Source organism: Ixodes scapularis, unplaced genomic scaffold (genome assembly GCF_016920785.2).
Source record: "Ixodes scapularis isolate PalLabHiFi unplaced genomic scaffold, ASM1692078v2 PGA_scaffold10__122_contigs__length_95168666, whole genome shotgun sequence".
Taxonomy (NCBI): Eukaryota; Metazoa; Arthropoda; class Arachnida; order Ixodida; family Ixodidae; genus Ixodes; species Ixodes scapularis.
In genome coordinates this window covers 56,620,219-56,645,340 of record NW_024609836.1, presented here as the reverse complement: position 1 = coordinate 56,645,340, position 25,122 = coordinate 56,620,219, and the positions used below count along the sequence as shown (strand labels likewise).

General features: G+C 46.9%; 1 protein-coding gene across 2 annotated transcripts in view; it reads right to left on the bottom strand.

Moving 5' to 3' along the window:
- The window catches only part of LOC8024189 (protein phosphatase 1 regulatory subunit 37), a 128,589-nt gene that overhangs the window by 64,160 nt on the left and 39,307 nt on the right, over positions 1–25,122 (bottom strand). For both annotated transcript variants that reach the window (XM_042288382.1, XM_042288381.1), the window contains one exon: positions 7,095–7,189. In XM_042288382.1, the coding sequence (XP_042144316.1) occupies positions 7,095–7,189 (95 nt within the window). The remainder of the gene's footprint in view (positions 1–7,094; positions 7,190–25,122) is intronic.

Below are 25,122 nucleotides of genomic sequence, written 5' to 3'. Positions count from 1 at the left end.
AACACAAAGAAATGAAAGCTGTTTTGGTGAGTCCGTGCGCGACAGAACAAATGCAACTGGAATGTTTGTTTCATTTTATGTTCATCGTTTTACGGCACCGTACACCCAGCCGTGTCAATCTATAAATGTCAAAATTTTTTATCACACAGGATATCCGAACTGCGTGGACATTCCCCGTCCACAACATGAAATTCAACGAGTCTCATCAATCGAACCACATATATTGTACGTACCCCACGGTGCCGCGTTATCCGAACAGGATTTGAGAAAGGTCTCAAATAACACAGCATGTCCAACATACAGTGTCAACGACAGTCACTTCACGACGATCGGACGGAATCCGGCGTGCTTTGGGGAACATGTAAAAGAGAGCTCCTTCTTTTCACAGCTTCAAAGCAAATGAACGAACGTGTCGTCCCCACACCCCGGACCCGACTCTATCGGCTATTTTACGCGAAAACCCGGAACACAGCAGGGAAGGCTTTTTGGAGATTATCTCAACGGAAATAATCCTCCAAGAACGTTGAACTGCCTGCGTGGCGGGCTGCTTGACGTTCGTTCTCTTCGTTCGTTTCCTGCGAAGGCCGAGCAGGCTACGAGCCCTGGTATTCCCTGGTTCTCCCAGTGGAAGATAACATACAAAGGGTAAGCATCCTAAGCAGGCGAATAAAGAAAAAATTCCAAGCAAAGCCGGCGAACTCCGAATGCAAAATGCAGGTGGGGAGTCACGCTGACCGGGTTTCCACAGCTCAGGCGGGTGCCAGAGATTTCTGGCTGATAGGGGTCGCTCGATTCGCAAAATGGCAGCGGCCAGAGCGCTCTTTTTGGAAAGGTCTATACGGCGTGCAAGCTGGTCTGTTCCTTGAGCGTCTCCTGCGTTTGTTTCAGCCTGACCTCAATGAATAACGGCGCGAGCTTTTGTGCTTCGTCATCGCGCATTCTCTACGCGCTTCCTATGTTGGCCTTTGATTGGCGTTCCCCTCCTTGCGTTACGTTGCGCCAAAGACGCGTCATAGAACATTTGTTCGCCGTATAGATGAAACGGAGCGACTGACCGACTTTTTTTCACACATGAGAACACCCGCGTGGCCAAACATGCTTGTGGAAACTCGCGCGCTACCACGGCATATTATAATGCTCGGAGCTTTAAAAAAATGTGACTTTTTCTTCTGTTGTTGGCGGACACGAAGTCGGCGTTTGTCGCTGTAGTTTGACCAGACTAAGCAAATTGTAACTGTGAAACCGCAAAGGGAAAACGTGCGACGAGCAATGCAAGCCTATAGAAATATATATATACCCACGAAACAAGAGACAAGAGAGCACAATGACGCCAACGAGGCTATGCGACAACGAACAACACGACACAAGTACTGCAAAAAAATGCTACGAGAGACATAACAAGCAACCCAGAGACACATGGAGAACTCAGTAATACACAAGACGGAAAAAGAATTCGCCCAGTCACCACAACAACGTCGAGAGTTTCGGAGCCGAGACGAAACATATAATGGCAGCAAAGCACGCCATGGGACAAAAACCGAGACGACTGAGAGGACAAAATAAAATAATAACCAAGCGAAACAAAAGCGGAAAGTTGCACAATACCTATGCGGGCAGAAACTGAGAGAAAGGAGGAGATGAGAGCCCGCTGAGGCGTCAGAACACCGAGCTCTGGTTGAAATCACTAGTGAGTAGAGGGTGCCTTTCAAACCCGAAGACTAAACACCGGATGCCGGCGCTCCGCGTTCTAGAACGTTCGAACAGTACAATGAAGAAAAAGCAGGGATATGAAGGGAAAGATATGTATAATGCCAGAAGAAAAGAAGGATCGACGTTTCTACCAAACCGTGTGGTCGAAACGTCGTTCCCCTCCATTTCCTCTGGCACTTCTCTTTCCCTTGACATCCCAGCTACTAACAGTGCCCGGCGGAACCTCACACCTTCAGTGGGGCAAAAAAAAAGCTGCCTTTGTCTCCACTGCACTGTGGGAACGCGCCCAGCGTTCACGTACTAACGGATTTGACAGGTACCCACTAATCATTCCAGAGCTCGGTCCGCGCGCGTCCTCGGCTCCTCTTCTCTCTCAACTTCCGCCCGCACAAAAAAAAATAAAATAAATAAATAAATAAAATGAAGCAACGAGCTGGATGAAGGGCGCCCTGAAAGGAACTATAGAACCGACGCTAAAATCTTGTCCAAACCAGATGCTGAAGCGCCCCTAACGACTTCAAAAAGTATATAATGCACTGAACGACCATGAAGACAAATGGTGGCCCTGCATGGGCACGGCATACGCGGTCAACGACGCAGAAAGTGATTGCCTTGTTTTCGCTATCCTCGCTTCGCTACCCCGACTTTAGAAAACAAAACAAATAAAGAAAGAATATGCGTAAAAGGCATTGCCGATCATTTTGGGGTGGCAAGTATGACATAGTAAACTCCTTCGAAGACCGCGTGGATAGAATGTATCGAGCCAAGCTTTCGTTTTATGGCCATGGAGGACAGTATACTGGCGTGCAGCTCATCGTGCGATAACGCGCTTTTGGAGTCGATCGATTGCTTCCGATCAATGACAGGAATTTCGCGGAGCAGTTTACCATCGAGGTGCACTTATATAGACACAAACTCAACTCCCTAAAGTCACGCCACTGAATCAGTTAATAAAAAAAAAACTTCATTGCGCCTATTGCAACCAATAAAATCGTCACGTCGCCTAACGACTTTCATTTTTTTTTTTCTTAGCTCAAATATTGGCGAGTTATTAAGATACCAACATAAAGTGTTAACAAAGATCGCTGGGACTGCTGGTTCATTGTAATGCCTCCACAGACTCTGAGCAAATGAAAGCCAAATGGAACATTCCTAAACCTTAGGAATAGTTAATAAGCTCTCCAACTTTTAATTTCTTAATTTTTACGTTAATTAAGCCGCATGATTTTTTTTCTTTTCCCGTCCATGGTTTAGTGTTATCTTCATTTTTGTTGTTTTAATATGCTGTAAAGTCCCTCAATATTTAGTTGGTTAACATTCATTTTTGAACTCATTCTCCTTCCTTCACTTGGATGCGAATTCGTCGCGCAAAGTAAAAACAAAACAAAACAAAAAACAACAGGCATGTAATCAAATAAAAAAACGCCAGCATGTATGAAGTTATTAAGGTCATTAGTACTGTCATTGTTACAGTTAATTAGAGCACCGATGAGCGCTGCCCTAATTAACTTCAGCACTCGTCGTAATAAAGCCAAGCGTCGCGAAAAAAGAAAACATCGCCAAAAGAGACATGCCATATTTCACGCAACAAAAAAAAAAAAAGAGAAAGAAACCGCCTAAACATGTTCAGTAACAAAAGAAAACATTGAAACCACAATGCCTTCAAATAAACGTATTTGATCCGACCACACTTTCACTGCAGGCCCCGACGAAAAGCAAAAACCACCTCGCCTCATTCCTAAATAAAAAGCAAAAAGCAAGACACGGAAAAGAGGGCCGGGAACCGCGAGCAGCTCCCAAACTACCGCTAGAAAGACAGAGCTGTCCAATATTGAAGTCGAAACGAGACATCCGGGCCCTTTAAAACATAAATTTAAAATCGCACTAAAAAATGAAAGGATCAACAGCGATGCGAGCGAAATCGGGCAAGGTCAAGGAAAGGACGACGAGGGAATACGGGAAAAGGAAATGTGCGTGCGCTGCTGCGCAAGAAGGACGCGGCCGACAAGGCAAAGAGAGAAGGTGCCAAAGGGGTCAAGCAAGATGGCGGCACACCCGCGACGGGGGGAGCCTCACAGCCGCCCTTTGATATCGATTCTAGGTCGGAGCTGGCCCCGCCCCTCCACTGACGCTCCGCTTGAACTTGGGTACCCGGAAAAGAAGAGAACAAGGGGCGGGAAGACGGGAGCACAACGCGGCTAATCCTGGGCGCTCACACCCGAGAGAAGGACAAAGAGCCTCCACAGAAGAGCGCAGAAAGAAAGAACGAAACGTTAGGCGCGTTCGTTTTGTCGAGCTTCTGTTTCGTTATTTCTTTCTGATTTTCAACTGATTTTCCAAAAAAGTATATTGATTCAGTGATAAAACTTAAAATCTACCGTATTTGGTTATTTAAAACTGAATATTGAAAAAAAAAAAAAAAAAAAACTAGTATTATGACCACGGTAAAACTGGCTTAAAGGCCGGCGTACACTTCGCCCTTTACAAATCGTGAACTAAAACGTTCACGAGCTTTAAGTGAATCGGGAATGGGGATTATACATAGGTCAGCCTTCGACAGTACGGCGTATACGCACACACACACACCTGCATTGCCTTTGGACGAAGCTCGAGTATGTACTTTGCGCAAGGAGCTTTCGTGGAGTACAGGTCACTAACAAACCGACATGCGGAGTAGATTCGAAATGGAAATGTGAACTTGTCTATTTCATCCCCATATATACTTCCTTTTGTCACGGTAATAATGACTTACAGGCCTAGAGAAATTGTCATTTTTTTCTTTTATTATTTCTGAGTTTGGAAAACACGATCCGCTATGTCGAGGTACATAACGGAACGTGTTTCATTCCCGAGTTTGGAAAACAGGTTCCGTTATGTGCAGGTACATAGCGGTACTGCTGGCAAAGTTAGCCAGCAGGACCCGATGACAAGTACCAGCAAAAGTGACATTTGCCAAAGAAAGAGATGTTTGTAATGTGATGATTAGCAAAAACACTGGACAGCAGTACAAGTTAGTGTATACTGGGCATACAAATACTAAGGTTTGTTGTGGCTCGAATTCATCACCAATTGAGCATATAATATGAATTCAAATGCTGCACGTGCACTTCTATAGAACAACATACTATTGCTTGCCATATACCAATACAATGTAGGTCACCATTTTCTTTATTTTATTTTATGACTTTCAACGCTCTTTCGGTAGAATACAGCGAGAGTATTTGAAAGGCACCTTCAGTGTTTGTTTTCGAAACAACGAACAACAGTTTGACAGATAGCTGGAGAATACTTGCCACGTAATCGCGTTAAATATTGTCTTTTTGGGATATTTCTAAAATATATATCGTAAAAACGTTTTTTTCTTTTTTTTTTCTATCCGTATTTTTACACTTTTTGAGCAACACTTTTCGAGAACTTTTGAAAAATCGCCATATATTATTTATCCTAAGCGAATAGTATAGCCGACAATTTCAAGAAATCTAATGATTTTTTTTTTTTTGCTAGAATTCACAATTGTTTTGCTTGCTGTCTGTGGCAACATTACTTACAAATGATGTTGTACTGCTCCTTAGTGCATACTAGTGCGCAGCCAGAGATATGAGCCCATCGAGACCACTTACTGGGACCGGCAATGTCCGCGTCTCTATGCACCGCCATTCCGAAGCGGCCCGCGAATTAGATTATCACATTAGTTCCATGGGGCCAAGCGCTCAGCTATGAATGTCTCGAGTTTTATGATTTCTACTTTCACTAATAAAAACAAGAAGGATGTCAGACTGCATGTCAACTTCGAAAGATGACTACCAGCTCCCACAGTGGTTTATACACACACACACCACCAAAATTGTCGCTGCCAATCAATAATCCAGATGGTGACGTCACAGAGACGAGCCATAACATCTCGTCGCCAGTAAGCGGAATGAAGCCGACGCTTATCATAGTCGATGACACCTTCAGAAACGTAGGGTGTGACTTACTAGATATGTACACGCTTGTTGCTTCGCGATTGGTTCATTGACCGCCTCATCGGCTAATGCCGTAATCTGATTGGCTGCGAGGCAATAATGAGATGCTCGGGAGTCACCACGCCCTGCGCTTTTTCGGCTATCACTGCACCATATATATAGACCAACGCAGAGTTTCCAAACAAGTCCGCTTTGCCCACACCAAGTGTGAACACTGCTAGTGCGCAGAAACCGAATTCGGGAGTGAAGCGTTTGCGCATGCGCAGTACCGACAGAAGCGCCACCGTAGTGGCGTGACGTCAGTAAGTTGAGTTAGTTTATAGTCCCGTAGATTGCTACTATATATCAATATGCTTGGATAGGTGTGCATTAAAACGCTTATTCGCATCAGTTAAGCATGACTTAACTGATAATGTTGGCATTGGACATATATCTTGAGAAGTTGACATGCGACGTGAAAGTGAATGTCTGATTTTGATCGGAGAAGGCTCGTTGCCATCGGAAAGACCATGATCTCCTACAGAATGTGACGGGAGAACAAACTGCGAACTATACGAAAAACACTGCTAATGTACTCGGGACCCGAGAACACAGACTTGGGCCCTCGGGTTTTCAAGAGTCCTACCAAAGTTCGCCAACTAGGCCCGCGTCTTGGGTTTTAAATTTTCGACTATACACATTCGCGAATAAACCGACGTGCAGGCGAACTCCGCTTCCGACGCGGCCACTACGCCGCTGATAAAGACGAATGTTCGTCGTCAATATACTCGGTAAGCCCCACCAGCCGGTTTGCGACTGCAAACTCCATTAGCACCCACCCTTGCGAGCGCCGTTTCGGAAATGGGGATGGAGAACCGCCCAGAATGCATCGAGGGAAACGGAGAACCCTTCAAACAAAGCCGCCTCCGCCGAAAGCCGATAACAATGTCGCACCGCGGTAGGTGTTGTGGTTGACCAAAAACACTCTCGCGTTCTCTGAAAGCCGTGTGAGATGGGGGCTCGTTGATAAACGCTCAAGTGTTCGCCCCTTCCCAAACTTATCGGCGGTCTCGTGGTCACGAAAGTGTTTGATCGACTGCCCTTTTCTTTTTTTTGAAGCGCTTCCATTGATGCATCCTGAATGCTTTTACGTGAACACGGATACGGATAAAAGCACAGGGGGCCACTAATTTACTCCAGTGTCGTATTCACAAGATAACCTATGTGAGTCTAACGTCCTGTGATACTGATATTTTAAAGGTAAAGACAACCAACACGCACGACAAAGCGTATTTACAAAGAAGGTTATGGCGTCTTCTAGTTTATCTAGCTGGGATATATAGTTCGCTAGCCTCCGGTTCCTTTAGAGCTGCACTCCAGTTCAGGTCGAAGACAATTTATTCTTATCGCGGCGATGGTTCAATGGACAAGAGAACTCACCTGAAGTTGCTGAAGCAGCCTGGTGAGTGGCTCCACCCCGTGCTTGGTGCAGGAAGTTCGGTACGCTTCCAAGAGATCCTCGGACTTCGACAACGCTGCGTGTGCAACAGAGAAAGAAACAAAGGAGTATGTTAAACAATACACTTCTCCAGCAAAGAGAGGGAGCGAACAAAAAAAGCGAAGCGCGGAGACACGGGAAAATGGAATGGAGACGTATAAGTGGCTGTCGTGTTCAGAGGGCCGAGTGATGCGCCGTCCCGACAATATCCCACTGCTTCGGAATAGTCTTGGGCACATTTCTTCAATGTAGTCATTCGATTACAATGACACTCACTGAACGGACAGACCCAGATTGCTTGGATTGCTCGACGACACCAACGTAACGACAGAAATGCTTCGAAAGTATGAGTATTTTCACTGCTTACGTGGTTTTAAGTGTGACTAGAGCGGGCAGCAAAGTTTTGCTATGGGCCAATTCCTGCTGTACTTCGTTTCAGTTCAGACGCAGCCGATGCTATTGCTCACTACAACTTGCGAAACAACTCGGGATGACAACACGCGATGTCAGGTGTTCCGTCAACTATGGGTTTGTTTTTGAAGCCCGTCAGGATGCAAAAGGCAAAATGAAGGCCGCGGTCTGGAGAAGGCGGTACTTGCCATCCTAGATATCGCCACTCTGGCAAGGCGCAGCCAGCAAGCAACGCCGAGGCACTCTATACTCGGGGACATTTTTTTCTGGCATTTCCGAACAAGTGCGACCTCAAGTATTGTTCTACTAGAAAGCAGAGTCAACGTAAAAGACAAGGAAAGGAACCCAAGCGAGACAATTATCCCGTTTCTACCCTTTTATCGCATCGTTGCATCGTGACGGGCCTAAATTGGCCAGACCAAAGGAGCCTTGGGGTACCCCCCGTGGGTCTGCTTTCCCTCATAATCCGCACCTGACAATACGAAGAAGTGTCACTTATACAAAGTTTCGACCTCATTTACCAACATGTGCACGAGCTGTGGGTAAAGAAACACCGTCCGCTACTATACTCTGTTTCACCTTATGTTGTACCGCAGCGAAGTCTAGAAGCGCGAGCTCATAGCGTTGGCAGCTACCCCTATGCACGAGAGCTTGTGCCACCGAGATGCGCCCCAGGGCAAGGAGCTCGCGCTTGTAGCCTTTCTTGCGGTACACCATAAGGTGAAACAGAGTATAATAATCGTTGGACGGCGTGAAAGAAATCTGGCGAAAGCTCGATCGATGCCAGCCACGCGCTCGACCACAGAGTACACAGATGGCCATCAATGAAACGGCTATTGATTGGCATCTATGGTTTCGTAACGAGCGTATTTGTGATTTCTGCACAACAAATATCCAAACTTGGCTTTCTTTTTTTTTTTTATTTGCAGCTTTTTCTTCCCTCTCATACACTGTTTCGCTTAAAGTTAGACCGCAGCCCACGATATCCGATCCAATGGCACCAATCAGGTAGCAGCAAAAGTGCTTCGTTGCGGCTTTCGTCGTCTGCGCGTTTTCTATACCACCATCCAAAGCAATCAAGCGAACAAAAAAGCGCCGGGTCTCGGAGCATACACTGTGCGCGATTGATCTGGTTGGTGGAAGAAACCGCACAGAGACGACGAACATCGTGACGACGCACTTTCGGTTATAATTATAATGCAATTAAATGCAAAGGTGCAAGCGAGCTGGACAAGAATGACGAAAGTAACTCTGGAGAAGGGGAACAAGAGGGACAAAGGACAAACATAAACTCCAAACACAGCTAGGTGAGTGGTGAACGACCGAAAAAATCCGCCTGGTCACTTTCGGTGCTGCCCGATTGGCTCAGTAGGATTGTAGCGTGTGCCAAGGTCAAACTTTCAGCGAAACGGAGAGTTTACTACTCAATCCAGAAATGTATGACCTCCCCGACCTCCCCCACCTCCACTCCAGGAGAGAATACCCGTTAAATCCCCGGCGCGCGCGCATCTGAGCCGAGACTCACAGTCCCACTCTCTCTCTGATTGAATTCACAAAATACCGAACGGTTTGAAACATTTTCGAGGACAGTTTTCGGCGAAATTTAGCGACCGGTTGGGTGGAGCGACGACGCTGCCGCTTTGCGGCATCGCCGAGATTAAGTCGAGCGTGTAACGCGCTCTCGGAACAATTTCGTCGATGTCTGCAAACATCCTCGATCAGCGGAGCGCGATCGTCGCTTCGCGAAGACAGCGATGAAACGCGCGCAGCAACGCCCAAAAATGGCACGGTCTGTCAGGCACCAGCGAGCAAAGACGAAAAGAAAGAAAGAACGAGAGAAAGGTATAACAAAGAAAAGAAATGGAAGAAGGGAGAGTGGGATAAGTGTTTGAAGGTCTGACAGAGTTGATCCTGCGGAGATTTGCAGGATGATCAATTTAAGAGAACTCTGAGCTACTTACTCCACGCTCAGGGAAGTGAAAATGGAACATTGTAAAGGTGACTAAGAAATAAGAGTAAAACAAACAAAAAAAAAAAAAAGGGGGGGGGCGAGAGGTCGGTGCTAGTACAGTAATAAAGTAGTATCTAGTAAAGTGGTAAAGCAATATTTTTTTACTTCGTCGGAATACTTTGTTTACAATAGACAGTTTTGAGTGTTTAATTATTTTTATAATCAATTGACAGTTAGATGGCAATGATAGTGTTCTATGAAAGCAAAGAAAAAGAAAGAGTATTAGGGTTTTGTGTTACAAGGTATATTTCGAGTGACAGCTGTTAAGAGGATATTGGAAGCGCCTTCCACCTCTCTCCACTTTAGCAGAAAAAACGCTGGAGAGGAGGTCGCCTCCTCTTCAGCGTTCGCTCTCTTGAAGTGGAAAGAGGAGGGGAGTTCACGCACGCCTAGTTTGCGTCGGCGTCGCCACCAGCGCGTACTCGCAGGCATCTGAAGCGGCGTTCACACACTTGCGACCGAGTAGGACGGTGAGAGACAAGACCGGTTTCTAAGCCTCTTGCGACTTCGTGGGACCTGCTCCGTAACAACGCATCTGGTCCTTGTGTCTCTCTCGGTCGTGCTCGGTTGCACGCGTGTGAACGGGCCTTCAGAACGAGCGCTCGAGCTTCGGCTTGTTCGCCAGTGGAAACGGTCGAGGATCCACTAACGATGACGTCATGGGCCGGGCCTTGTCTTCCATGTGGTATCGCTATAATCCCCGGAAACGTTTCTCCGACTTTGGCTAAACGTACACTCTGAAACTCAAGGCCTATCTTAATTAGAAAAATTCAAGCATTTTTTGTTTGTTTTCTGGGATAAAAAAACAACAACAAGAAAACAGTAGCCCTAATTAGATCGCGATACATCATCCTAACCGAGGCTATTTCGATACAATGGGGCAGTTACTTCTTTGTTTTTTTTATTAAGCGAAAAGAGGGCGTGGGGGAACATGGGGGGAGGGGGGTTGAAAACGTATAAGTGAGGGAATAAAAATAGACCAGTCATTTTGACTTATTGTTCAAAGAGAAACAAATAAACTGAAGACTGCTAGCATTCATCAGTTAAGCTCTATATCGTGCGACACAATTGACGTCTACCGCATTATATATTTTTCTCGGGAACGCATAAAAAGTATAAAAACCAAAATGTCTCAAATAAGTGGCTTCTTTTTCCACCCTTCATTTGCATAGAGGCGTGAGGCGACGCCGTGTGCAAAGGGGAGTGCAAGGGGGACCGCAGAGCGAGCGCCGCGTTTCAACAGCGCCTAGTTAACGTTCGATCAAAGTTTCCCAACGCGGTCGCTATTACGACAGATTCCCCAACATTCTGGAACATTTGTCATTCACCCCTGTATGATACAGCTCCGGCGATTCTGAAGGGCCCTTCTCCTTCGGGCTTATACCGCTATATGCCCTTGAATGGGGGAAAAAAAAAAGGTTACGAAATAGTTCAAACGAAGAAGTGAAACGCCAGCGCGATGGTGAAAGCTCGCCATTGTAAAACCCGAGAATTATAAAAACAAGCAAATAAATAAAATAAAAAAAATCGCGCGCATAATAACACACACAAATAAAGACGGACACACTGTGCGACACTGTTAACGTCGCCGCAACATCGGCGATTTTTTGTTTCGTTTTATTATTAAAGGGAACCGAATTTCGCGCTTATATACGTTCGTGCTCCGAATGAGCATTTTCCTTCACAAAAAAGTGTTTTGATGGCAGCCTTTTGATTCTAAAAGAAAAACAGAACAAACCTGCCGTCGGTTGTTCGCGCTAGCGCAGTCGCGCTGTGCAAATATATCGCATAATTTGCTCACGGCGAGAGCTCACAACGAGCCTCCAATTATCTTGCAAGAACAACAAACTTGGTGGTGTGGAATGCGTACGCTGGAGGTAATGTCGCGGAAGAGCAAGCTCGCCGCTCAGCATCGACGAACTCAAATTATGGCCGCCAGCGAATACTAAAGTCACTAATAGATCTCTGGAAAGTAGCGCCGAGCTATGGTGGCCATTTTGGTCCATGGAATGAGCAGTTTCTTCTTGAACCTTCCATTTTTGGTGATCCAAATTCGCGATGATAGCCCCATTAAAAAATCTAATTTTTATGAGAAATTTCTGTGTCCAAAAAACACATATGAATCATACAAGATACATAAAAACATATAGGAACCATATAAGAAACTTGTGAGAAGTTTCTTATAAGTTTCTTATATGTTCTTCTATATCTTATATGATTCTTAAATGTTCTTATATATCTTGTATGATTCATATGCGTTTATTGGACACAAGAAATTAATGGCTTTCACTAGGGAGATCGCTTTATAAACACATTTCTTGGGAACCCAGGTTTTGTTATCGACACATCGGCGAAACAGGCGCGCATCTACGTTTCGCCACCAGGCGTCGGTGCTTGACGGCAGTGAAAAATAACTTTCCTGTCTCGAAACTCGAAGGAGGAACAATATCGCTATAAAGGGATCTGTAGGCATCAGCATGTTTGATAAATTGATTGCATGTATACGGTGCCAAAGAAGCTTATATTGGCGAGGAATGCTTCATTAAGTCCGATGACGTTCAATGGCGATCTTGGCGCGACTGGTTGAGAAAGATCCTTTCGAAGCTTCGAAGGTTTGATTGGATCGAATTTCGATCCAATCAAATTTTCGTTAGTATCTGTATTTCGGTCCAATCAAACTATACGTTAGTATCAGTTTTGTGCCCAGCTAGAAGGAAGAAAAGCGATGGCGCTATACTTTCCGAGGATCCAGTGCTTTTAGTGAATGCGAGTTTCACAAACCTTGACGAAAACCCCGCGAAAAATCTATTCAATGCGCTTCCAAAAACAAAACATTCAAACTCTCCTAAACCTTAAGAAACAAAACCTTCAATCGGTTTGAATCCTTACGGCCGAGCCCCACTAAAGAACAGAGACAACCGACACCGACAAGCCACGAGTATATATATATGTGCAGGTCTTTCGGTAGTTGCTTGAAAGACGCCGAGAGACCGCGCGCGCAAGCCAGCTTAAAGGCCGACGACCAGTTCACTCTTTACACTTTTCCCAGCTTCCTCCTCTCCCCCTTCTACCCTGTCTACCGTGGCCTCTTTCCTCCTCCCCCACGGTGAAGAGGATATTCTGCCTTGCAGAATCTCAAGTCTGGTCGTCAGCCTTTAAAGTACATTCGCGCGCATGCCGCGCGTGCCTGGGGCCTCTCGGTGTCGGTTGTTTCTGTTTATCGCTCTTGTGGAACTCCGGCATTACAGTTTTACGGCTACCGTAACGGTTGTGACGGTTCACGCGTCTCGGCGGTCCCGCGCAGGAACCTACACGCAGGGTCGGTTGGACAGACTCGTGTGAGCTTTCAGCACACAACTTCGATTTCCCTGCAAGGCAGAAAATCTTCCATTTTTCCCTCTATCAAATTCCTTAAAGAGAGGAGAAGGAGAAGAAGAAGAAAAAAAAAAGAAGAGGATATATGAGATAGAAGGCAGCGATATAAAGCTGATAAATTCAACAGCGTTTTGTTTTCATGCGTAAGAATCTTTTATGTTTTAAAGTTCTAAAGAGAGAATGTTTTCAACGCCCAAAAACGCTGGCTTCGGCTCCCGTTACTGACGTAAATATAAAAAAAAAAACTAAAACTGTTCGACGAACGAGTGTCCTTTTTTTTTTTTCTTTTAACGAAGTTATATTTTACGAACGTGCAGCTGGCGCACTTCCGTTTTATGTTCCGGGGCAGCGAACATAATCCACAACCCCTTTTTCCTTCCACGTGCCTGGATTAAACGAGGACTTAGATTCCCCGAAACCACTCGGACGTACACGCACCAGAGGCAAATAAATGAAATGCGAGATCCGGCGCGCGTCACACAAAAGTGCAGAAAGCCAGCTTACGTCCTGCGCCTATTTATTTATATTTATTCATTTATTTGCTTCAACTGCCTAGGAGTCTCATATTAATAAAACGACGCTCAACAGACGCAAGAAACAAAAAAAAAAAAAAACCGAAAATACGAAATTATTATGCGGGTCGGTGCCTCAGACTGCGTAGAGGCGTCAAATGTAATACAATATGCGAAAAAAAAAAAAAAAAAAAACATAGATAAACCAGACAGAGAGTTTTTCTTGTACGCTCAAAATCCCCTGAAAAGAAATGTTACGTCGTTCAACTGGCGAAGTCGCAGTTTTAATATTGCTTTGTCGCGCGGGTCCTTTTCATTCTACTAAGACGCAACAGCGGGCCTCCGTCTTTTCAAGGACCCCTGCCAGGAAAAGAAAGCTCCTCTTTTTTTCTTTTTAATTTAGTTGTAATGTTTGGCAAAGATATATTTACGGGTTAGGGGTTAGGGATATATTTATCGGTGTTAGCTGTACGCTCTCAACCCTTTTTTTTTGTGTGTGTGTGTGTGTTCTTGTTTTGGGCATGATTCCATTCGCTAGCTAAAAATAAAAAAAACCAATTTTTATATATTAAAAAAAACAAAACGTTTAGCTTAGTGGTGAAATTGAAATTAGGGCCCGTCGAGTGTGTATACTGTAGACGACTTACATTCCGCGAAGACTTGATTTTCGCGGGTTTCGCGTATTAATAACGATCACAAACAAAAACGGATTCCACTATCTGCTTCACGTGCACAGCATAGTAAACGAAAGAGGTAATCTGCTCTTGCGGAACAGCACACAAGAGAAAAAAGAAAAGTAAAAAAAGGAAAGGAAACGAAACATAGCCTAAAAAAAAGGGGGGGGGGGGGTGAAATCAGAGAAATAAAAATGGTAGGCATGCATCGCTGGAGCACATTAGCGAGCCTATTTCCATGCGCTCGGGAAAGTTGCATGCGTCCGCCCAAGAAATTACGATAAAGTAAAACCGCAAATGCTACTCATAATGTAAGACTTTCGATTAAAAAAAGCTATATGAGTACACACGTGTCAATAATAAGCAAACTTTCATGTTCCTTACAAAACTACCGATAGCTTTCTTGAGGCGCGAGTGCCACTCAAAACACCTCGCACAGATCAGTGCTTTTTGACACAAGCCTTCTAAATCATTTCAGAGGTCTCTGTTTTATATTTGCCGAGTTTGACCACAAATTGATGTTTACACGCCCTTTGATTTAATGACGCAGAAAGTTCCCTGCCTTTGACTGCTGCGCGCGCATCACTGCGCTGCCCTCTCTTTTTACGCTACAAAATCAGTCTCGGAACTTTTCTGATCCCACCTCGTACATAGAAAGGCTGTTCCCAGAAAGATCCCCTCACTGGACGTCACACTGAAGCGAAAAACAAAAAGATATATGCTCGTAAGCACTTCAAATTTATAACCTGTCGACAACGAAATCTGCACATGCCATTGTATGGCTCATTGAAGCTATGTATATATAGTCTCTGACAGCTCAAGAAAGACAGGGCGGGGCCAGTCCCAGCTATCTTATGTAGCCGCAGCCGTCACTGTAGCCACAGTCGCAGCCAACGAGATTGGGACATAAGCCGATAAAAACGACGAGGAACCAATCACGAAAGCAGGACCCGTAAACAAAGCAAGTCACGACCTGCGTTCCTTAAGTTGTCTGCGACTATACGGAGCGCAAGTTCGTCTGCCTCTTGAACAGGGGTTGCGATGACGTCAGAACGTCGAGCGCTTATTGGCTCGGAGTCATTCTGACGTCACCGGAACTTCTGCGCAAGACGCAGACGACTTGCTCTCCACATACAGACGGGACGTGGGGCATGGAATCGTTCACATATATATGCCCAATTCCAGGTCTAGGCAGTACCCGAGTAAGCCCAAAGTTCACGAGGGCCGCAGCGGACGACGTTACGAGCCATCCCAGCCAATCCAGCGCCGTGAACGTATCACGTGACTAGACGCCCCGCTGTATTCCTCCCCCAAGAAGGGGGAGGAATGCCACGTCAATGAATTTGTTTAGATGGCTCGCATAGCGTCAGGCTGCGGTCCATCGTAAGGTGAAAAGGGATAGAGCGGAAGAAAATCGGAGCTTCGAACGTGCTCGGGGGGTATGTCTGCAAATAATAGGCACACGTGCTTCGAACACCGCGTCTTTTCGTACGAGCAGTGTGACGGCGGCTTTAGCGAAACGTCAGCTCCCCCCCCCCCCCCCCCCACACACACACACACAAACAAATGCGGCACCTGGGCGCAGATATATTGTATGCGAGTCAAGCGTCGCTAAGGCGTTCCCACGGTTGCCAGGCTGCGGCCCCAACATGGATGGATGGATGATAGTGGCTGTACCCTTTGTACCGGGCGGTAGCTTGCGCCACCTATAGGGTCTTTCCACCCGCGGTGGTGGTCAGACATAGCTCTTGAACCGTGGGTGCTTGCCAACATTGGTGCTTGCGGACGCGTGCTCACGCGGGAGGTACCCCTTCGAGTTCCGAGTCTCGCTCTATACTCACGTCTCTCACGCTGTGAGAGACGTGAGTATAGCTGTGGCACGCGACTACGTCCCTGACGCGTATGCGCTCCGCGCGCGCAACGCACGACCCGTGGCGAATTGGTAGCCGCGAAGCATCTCAACGACAGCCATCAACGCTCATCCATCACGAAAACTCGCGCGTTCTTCCTTTATTCTTTATATCGTTTTCCGATGCTCGGGTGTTAAAAAGATTGATCCATCCACTCACTGCCGTCAAGGAACGACGCTCGTCAAGGATTTCTTTCTAAGCACCTCACACCAATGGGTTGTTCTCTTTTCCTCTTGCGTGTTCGCTCCAGGATTTCTTCGAGAAGACTAATGGTGAATTCCACTCGTAGATCTGGAGCGCTTTCCAAAATCCGCGAGGGAGGCGAAATTCCGCTCCGTGGGACCCGCTCCGTATCGACGAGGGGAAGATAAACTTGCATTTTTGGAGCGACCTCCCCCACACCACCCCTTCTCCTTCCGCCGTTCAAAATGGCCGCTGCTCGAACTTGACCAGCCCACCAACGCCTCAGCCGGCTGATCTTTCCGACGACCAGTGACGACTGTCACTGCTTAGCTGCAGAAGTAACACGCGGACAGGGAGGGCGGAATTATACGTACCACGGCGCCCATGTCACAAATAGCGAAGACGTCCGCGTTCGGCACCGTCACATACCTTTCGGCCGCCTCGAAGCGGCGGGGCACGGACAGCGATTGCCCCGATTGCCAGCGGTGGAGTTCAGATTGCTAGTACGACTTTAATAAACACAGAGGTAACAAACCATCACTTGCGCGGTCGTTGCCTAACCACTTCTTGCTTTATTTCACGGGAAAACGCCGATGGAATGCAGTGTAAAAAGGTAAACAATCACTGGCTGCAGAATGAATAGGCCTAACCTTGCGTCTGCCTCCGGCTTTTCTGTCGTTCTTTTTTTCGTTCTTCCTCGGTGATCACAGATGTCAGCGCTTACGATTTGCCACGCTCCACATTCCCGGCTTTTTATCCCTGATCTACGCGAGGTAGAAGCGTTCGAGCCGTCACAGTCCAGAGTAAACAACCGACGCACCCGAACAGATCCAACTCCACGACCCGACCGTGGCCCGACCGGCCCGCCGATCTCTCCAACCTCGCCGCGCATGCGCACCGCCGATTTAGACGGAAATCACGTGGGCCGCTCTGTCAATTTCCGGAGAGATCTGTGAAATCCCGCAGAGCAAGTTCGGCGGAGTTTGGGGCGCTCCGTGGAGCGGGCGCTGCCAGAGATCTACGAGCGGAAGATGACCAACTTGAGCCAGATCTGCGAGCAGAATATGCGCGCTCCAAATGGAGCGCTTTTGGAGCGCTCGAGATCTGCGAGCGGAATTCACCATAAGTAGCGCGCGTATCTGGAGCTATATAACTTCAACATGCAGAGGCATTTAACGTACAATCGCGTGGTCAAAACCGTCCTTGTCTACGGAAACGCGCAACAAACACGCAGACAAAACATCCGCCGCCCAGAATGACCACATTTTCTCACTAACTTTATAATAACACGGAACATCTAATATTGTCGGCCAAAAACCGACAGGACTGCGACATTTGCCGGTAAGACTATACCGGAGAACAATTCGAGACAGAAGGCGCCAACGTAAGAAGCCGCGTCCAAGTATAGAGTGAAAAAATCTCGCCGACATGTCGCGTTTGCGTTGACGTCGTCGCGCAATGTACATATTCATTTACCCAGCTGAGTCCACGAACGATCGCGCTCTTCGCGAAGACAGACAACCGTGACAGCGTGAAGTGAGCGACTGACTCTGGCGACTGTCGAGGTGTGTACCCCAACCGCGCCACTATATACTCTCATGGATCCGACGGTTGTTCCAATATATGCGGCCAAAATCGCCGTCACAGAGCGAGGCACACCCTCCTCCATCAGGACGCATTAGCGAGAGTTAAGACTCACTATAGACGCCCGAAACAGGGGGCGCCACCGTCGGCTGCCACTCAGCGCGCCTTTAGTGACCGAAACGGGCAAAACTAGGCATGAGCGCCGCGTATTGGCTGAGCTTCGACGCCAACTCACTCGAGCTCGAGATAGGGGTCCGACGATATACACGAGTCGATGAGGGCCGATCAAGCAGCGCCAAAAGCGCAGCAGCTACACAACGCTCGTTGTCTTTCGATGCGTGTGCTTCATATACCGATCAAACGAAGTGAATGCGCCGTGATCTCAGATCTTTGCGCGTCCGAGTTTTAAAAGCGTCGCTCAGAGAAGCATTCTAGGCCTCGGTCACACCGCTACTATATCGTACACGAAACACAGTCTGCAAACCTTGTCCGAGTCCATACTTCTTTGGAATTATACGTGCGTCTTTTTAGACATAGGCTAGGTGGCGCAAGCTACCGCCCGTTACTAAGGGTATAGCCGTTATCATCCATCAGGCACGTAGCGCCAGGATGTTGTTTAAGGGGGGGGGGGGGGGGGGCGCCTATGACAAAATAGTGTATGAGGGAGAGGGGGGAGAGGAGGTCCCAGAAAAAAATGATAATTTCCGGGGGGGGGGGGGGCATGCCCCCCCCCCCCACGAAGCAAACCGGTTGCCATCGCCAACGTGCCTTTGTAGGCAGATAATTGTCATCCTGAGTGTAGCGAACACCGAGTCTTCTGTACAATGTATGAGCAGCGCGGCTTTAGCTAATGTTGATGACTCGTCGCTTTCTTAGTTTATCACTTTTTTTTTTGCGTACCTATATTTTACTCGACGTATTGCCTTACGTGCCAGGCCGTTTGGTCTGCAGTAAATTTTAATAAAAAATGAACACAGTCCACGTTCATCTACACATTTTAAACACAGAAGCCATAAAAAAACGCGCCGCGCGTGCACGCTATAGGTCCCGGGCGTATTATCGTCGGTCCGCGGTCAATCGCATGGCGCCGTCCGCAGATATAAAACGAAGCGTGCTTATAATAAGCCACGCACCCGTTTCTTAGATTGTTAGTCACCGTAGCTTACTCAAACTACACAAAGTCACGATACCTCGGTGTTTGAAAACGTGCCGATTCAGAGAAACTCAAGACTGGCTTTACCGAAACAACGGACACGGCCGAAACAGCCAGAACAGCGCCGTGAAACGTATATACGAAACTGCGGGGACGGCCTCGGAACGTACGGCCGCCCCAGTTTCGTAAATTGCGCGTACGTGTACAACGAAGAGTCGATGTTACGAGCGTATGCACTTACAACTCAGTACGCCGAACAGCAATTTAATACGATGCAAACCGAACGAAACTTTAGTATGCGAGCGCCGGGGATAAGCAGACACGGGCATCGCCACTTTGTTCAGCCTTCCTCGCTGTGTTAACGATCACCGGAAGTGAATAACACACACAAACGCTCACACACAGATACAGAGACAGACACACACGCGCTTACACCCTCACACACACACGCTTACGACCACACATACGCACGCACGTAAGCACGCAGCCTTACGCACACACACACACCTAATCATGCACTCCCAGATAATATACACACATACAACACGCGCACGGACGTACGCACACACAAACAAACAAACAAGAGGTTAAGACTTAAAAAAAGCAGCGACAAAAACAGAAAAGAAAAAAAAATGAACACAATGCCGCCTTTTTTTCCCCGCAACAACACATTCCCTAAGTCGTAAAGAATCCGAAACAAGCGGTGTTACAAATCAATCCAAAGGCCGGTTGCGTTTCGAGTTTTATCAAAAGCAGAAATAATAGGCGGAACAAAAAGGAAAAAAAAAAAAAAAAAAAAATAAGATACAAGGAACTGAATTACGGTACGATCCGGAAAGACTCTTGGAAAGAGTCCAAGGCTGTATTATTGCTTTACTTTCTTTTTTCCGTTCTACGGTGTAAATCATGTTTACTTTCACGAACGTCCTACGCACATTCACGCCCCCCGAGTGTGGAGATGAAAGATGGCGTCTGGCACAATAGAATATAATCGATTTCGGAATCAGGACACGACGTAAAAGCCGCAGAAAAAAACAAACAAAAACAAATAACACGAAATTCACAAACATTTCTTCTAAACAGCAAGCATCACACCTAAAATAAAAAAATAAATCGATAATCCTTTTTTATTTCTTTAAAACGAAGAATATCCTGCCCCGCGGGATATTCCCTCGCAGGGAAATAGGATATTTCTTTCCACCGATTCCTTGTTCAGGCGTGTCCTTCTTTTAATCCTTCACCACCTAAAGTCACATCGGTTAAAGTGGCATATTCCAAGACCGTCTACTATAGTAATTGACAGAATTAAAACGGCCAGGTCATTCGGTTGTGCCGTTTCCAGCGTCTCGTAGGCCACGAACGTACAGCAAGTCACGACAAAAGGAGCACGTGCTGAAGGCCGGGCAAGAAGGGGCCTATCCCTTCTCATCCTATCAACGACTATAAATTCATGACGTTGCCTCAATTTAAACTTAAAAGAAAAGCGTAAATAATAACATCTTTGCTGAGCTCCAACTCCATGAGCGTGGCTGAATTCCTGAAACGAATGTTAAGACTGTTTTCGGGAAAAGCCGTTCAGGCTAAAGAAGCTGTTCACACATACGGCACAGCGTCGATGCGACGTTGATGCTGTGCCGAGTTGGTTTCGCAGCGATGCATCGGCGCAGTATCGCCTCTCACCACTGTGGAACAGCACTCGGCGCCACGTCGGCAACAAGTTATCTGCAAGTCAGAGCCGCATCAGCGCCATTTTCCAGCACAGATTCCGCACTGCGCTGTATGTCTGAACCGGTCGTGCAGGGGCTGCGGACTGGCAGGCACAGAAGAGGAGGCTCCGGTCAAGCACTTATATGTCGTATCGTCATCAAGTACCGATGGAAGGGCCTTCATTGAACCGCACGGGTACTGAGGAGGAGAGAACTACACGGGCCGCTCTGTCCGGCTTGTTTTCGCCAAAACTAGCTGTTACTTGACACACAAGGCCTGTGGACGGAACGCTTTGCGTGATCTCCCTCAATCAAGCCGGGGGCAGACTGCAGACGAGTGCTGAGTAAGCGTGTGGCTGAGCACTCGAGTTTAATTGCCTCTTCCCTGATTGACCACGAGCCCCAGCCGAAAACTCACGCAGTGTTCGATTGAGCCAGCCGACTACTAGCTGCGTCAGGAAAACGCACCAATAATTCACGCCCTCGTTGCCCCCGCGGGTTTAGTTCTCAACTTAACCGGTACGGGCGCGAAGGTTGGACCTCCTCCCTTTAAACCTCTTTAATACACATTCGCGAGCAGCGGCGGTACTCTGGCAACAATGTTATCGCCTTCACCACCTAGGTGGCTAGGTAGCGCAAGCTGCCGCCCGTTACAAAGGGTATAGCCATTACCATCCATCCATCCATCCACCACGATCCGCACAGACCTGCAGCGAGATGGCGGCGCTCAGAGGCCGTACACTTGCAAACGAATATATACGTCCACGGCGACGTCTTATTTAGCCGCGGCACATATAGACTTATGGCGTTAATATATATGGAAATTTCGTAGTTCCTTTTTAGCGACGACGCGCGCCTTCGGTTCTTTCGATTGTTGGCTCAGCAGCGGAGAATAGGGCCTTAAAAACAGCTTCAATGAACAAAACGCGAAAGAGACGCGGAAGGTGTGAGCAGCGCCGTTCCCCATTCTGTTTCCTGTACCGATCGATCTCGAGTACACAAAAGAGGACCGCGCATCGGCACAAGTGGGAGAACAAACGATCGGTGTGCAATACAATACGGCCCACACCTACGACCAAGACGACAAAATTCTGCGATAAAATACGGGCGATGTCGTACAGAGTCTGGCGCGTACCACGGCCGTTAAACAAAACCTCCGCGCGCAAAAAAAAAAAAAGGAAGAAGATTAAAGAAAAAGGCAAGATTAGCCTTCGCGAAGATCAGACTTCGATTTTCAGCGCGTTCTTCCTAAAACAAAGGAACGGTACTCAGCGAGGAACCGAAACGATTTAAGGAGGTATATACATAAGACAACACAAAAGGGCACTTCCACCTGAAAGGCCCTAAATATTACAGATTTATAGAGGTCGTATATATTACACGCACGTGGCAGAGGCAGCTAGGGAAGAAAAAAAATTACAGACAAAAAGAACAAAAACACGATAGCTGTAGCATGGTCGTGCAATGCGGCTGGAGTGGTGCCTTCACGTACGTGAGGACGGAGGTGCGAGGTGGTAAATTCTTATAGCTGTCGTGGTTGGCGTCGTGGATGATACTGACGACCGCCACCAGTGCTCGGGATCCATGAAGTGGGTAAGCGCGGTAAAAGTTTCTAAAACCGCCCAACATTACGCGTAGCAACTGGACACTGTCAAAGTGGGATTTCGCATAAACCGAGTAATGTTTGAAAACAAGTCTTTCAAGCAGACGACTCGAAGATTCTTCCTTCGTCGCGCTATTCTTGGTGGGGGAAGCGACGCCAGGGCTTCCCTCTCCGCTCTCTGTAGGAATGCCCTTTCGCATTCCTACACGTAAACAGCCTTAAGTGTCCTCCAGTAATATTTTTCTTCTATCGCGCGAGTCTCTTTGCGACAAAGATGAGGAAAGTGAAGCAGTTAAGTGAGAGACGTTTCTCACGCGTGCATACTTCTCCAATATGCAACACTTTGCACGTTGTGCTTTCCTCAGTCATTACCTTTCCCAGCACAGCGACCTGGTGGCCTTAATTCTGCTAAGAAATTAGCAGCACCATTCCAAACGCGTGTTATTGCTTCTATCCATCAGGTCAGGAAACTCGACAAAGCCCAGATAGTCACGAAAATGTTTAAACACACGCAGAGCTTGCGATGATAATAACGCGAACGATCCATGCCACGATATTCCTAGTCTAAACCAAACAATCCTACGAATGCGACTTGATGAGATGGTCCCTTTATGCCTCGCAAATGGCCTTTGCCAAAATAACAAACAGAATTCGGAAGTCTTTAGGGTAACTGGAAAAGTTTCAGTTAACGGCGTAATGCGATCGGTGTTCAGCCTCCTCGTTTATGTTGGGAGCTGTATTATTTTTAACACGTAAGAAATGAGGGGAAACTGCCATTTGTACATCGCAGCGGTCACTGACGGTCAAATGTGCAATTGCAGGGGCGAATGGGGCCTTGGGGATCGCCGGCGATGCCCGGCTGTATTCTAAACGGCCTACACCAAACTGAAAGGGAACGGTTTTTGTAAGAGCGGTGGCCCTTTCAGCTCTTCGGGCTATTTTCCCCGTTTGAGAAAAAGTTTTAACGTTATACGCATAAATCTTATAAATACCTGAGTCATACTGCCCGGCAATTAAACCACTCGGCCACTATTTCCCAAGTTGTCATGCTTTATAGTTTTTTCGCGCTGTAATGTTTTACCTCCGAAATGATAGGCGACAGCTTTATAAATTTATAAATTATGTTGTTCAGGTCTGACAGTAAACTTTACTTCGAAAATTTGCTTTAAATGCATCCTCCTCCTCCTCCCCGCGAGAAAAAAAAAAAAAAAAGAAGAAAATTCAGAAAGTCAATGCAAAAGTTTGAGTTAAATTGCTACGTAATTATACACTATGGTAACTTCTTTAGTAGCCCCTATGATCACTAACCTGGCTTGAAGGCTAGAAAAAGCCTAGTCTACTTTATTTCATTTTTGTTGCACACTTTTTTTTTTCTTTTTTAAAGTATAGGTTGTTTTGGGCGCTTACAAATAAAAAAAAAAAAACGTTCTGAAAAAGCCCCAGCTTACCTGCATACGTTTCCTCTTTCTACTTGCGACACTAATCGACCTGGGGGTTGTGAGGAAGAGTCGAGGGGCCACCCCGCACGTTGGAGACAAGAGGCAGTCAAGAAAGATGGCCACACCTTTAGTGTAAAACACGCCTCACTCGCGCATCCGCGCGCATGTGCGTGCCCTTCCACCGATCGTATGGACTGCCCCTGGCGGCGCTGGCCTTCGTTGCGCTCATGCTTCCCGTGGGCGCTAGGCGGCACGGAGCCGCCGAGAACACCCAAAAGTACAAAGGGTGGACCCTCCAAACGATCAGCGACCGCGCGCAGGCCTGATTTTTCCCTTTCCCTCTCCTCCCCCTCCCCTCCCCCTCTGTTCCCCAAACGTCATCCCTATTAGTGGATACAGCAGCGCCATGATGGATCCGCCTGCCGCTTTCCGGCGTTCCTCGTCGATCTCCAGCGCCGCTAGGGGCGGTTCGGGAGTCCACTAACGATGACGTCACGCCAAGGCCGTGTTTCTGCGCTCGTTTTCACCTTGAAAAAATTAGCGCGAAGACAAGAGAGGAAGAACGTAGAAACAGGAAAGAGCGCGCTTTCATGCCTCTACGTTTTGTCTCTCTTGTCTTTGCGCTAATTTTACCAAGATTTACCAACTAGTCCAGATGATCTTAAAGAGGCACTGACACGTCAAAATCGTATATATATATTTTTTATTATCCGAAAGGATTAAAAACGATGCCCAGACATTACCATCAAAATTCTAAACTTGGGAATTCAGTATTTGTGGAGTAAAAAAACAATTTCCAAATGCCGAATTCGAAATTCCCGTGCGATCTGAGCCGGTGCGTTGACGTCAAATATTGCGGAGTCCTGAGGGTCCACTTTCTTTCAGGACTCCGTGATGTTGCCATCGCGACCCAAAGCGAAGAGGAGAGGAGCGAACGCCGGCGGACCGAAAAATACAACGGTTTTGAGCGGTGTCGCCTGCCCAGGTGACATGTTTTCCAAGGGAGGATACAAATCTAGGAGACGACATCGCACCGGACTCCGATTTTTGGTACTTAAAAAAAAAAAAAAGGCCGTAGTGCGTTCGCAATTGCGTTAAAAAAATGTTTTACGATTGCCGTTATTAAATGTTGTAGAAATGTCGCCTACAAAGTTTCTAAATTTCATGATTTTTGACGTCACGAATCAAAAGAAGCGAGGAGGCGAAGAGCGGCAGAGGAAAGCGCCAAAAATAAAAAGGCGCGCGCGCGCTCCTAAAAAAATTTGTTTTCGCGATGCGTTTTCTTTTTTTCTTTGCGTGTCTATGACTACCACTTGCATCGTTTTAAAAAAATAAAAAAAAAATAAAAAAATACGATTCTTGGGGTGTCAGTACCCCTTTAAGCTCGTTTTCACCTCAAGGACCGTAGA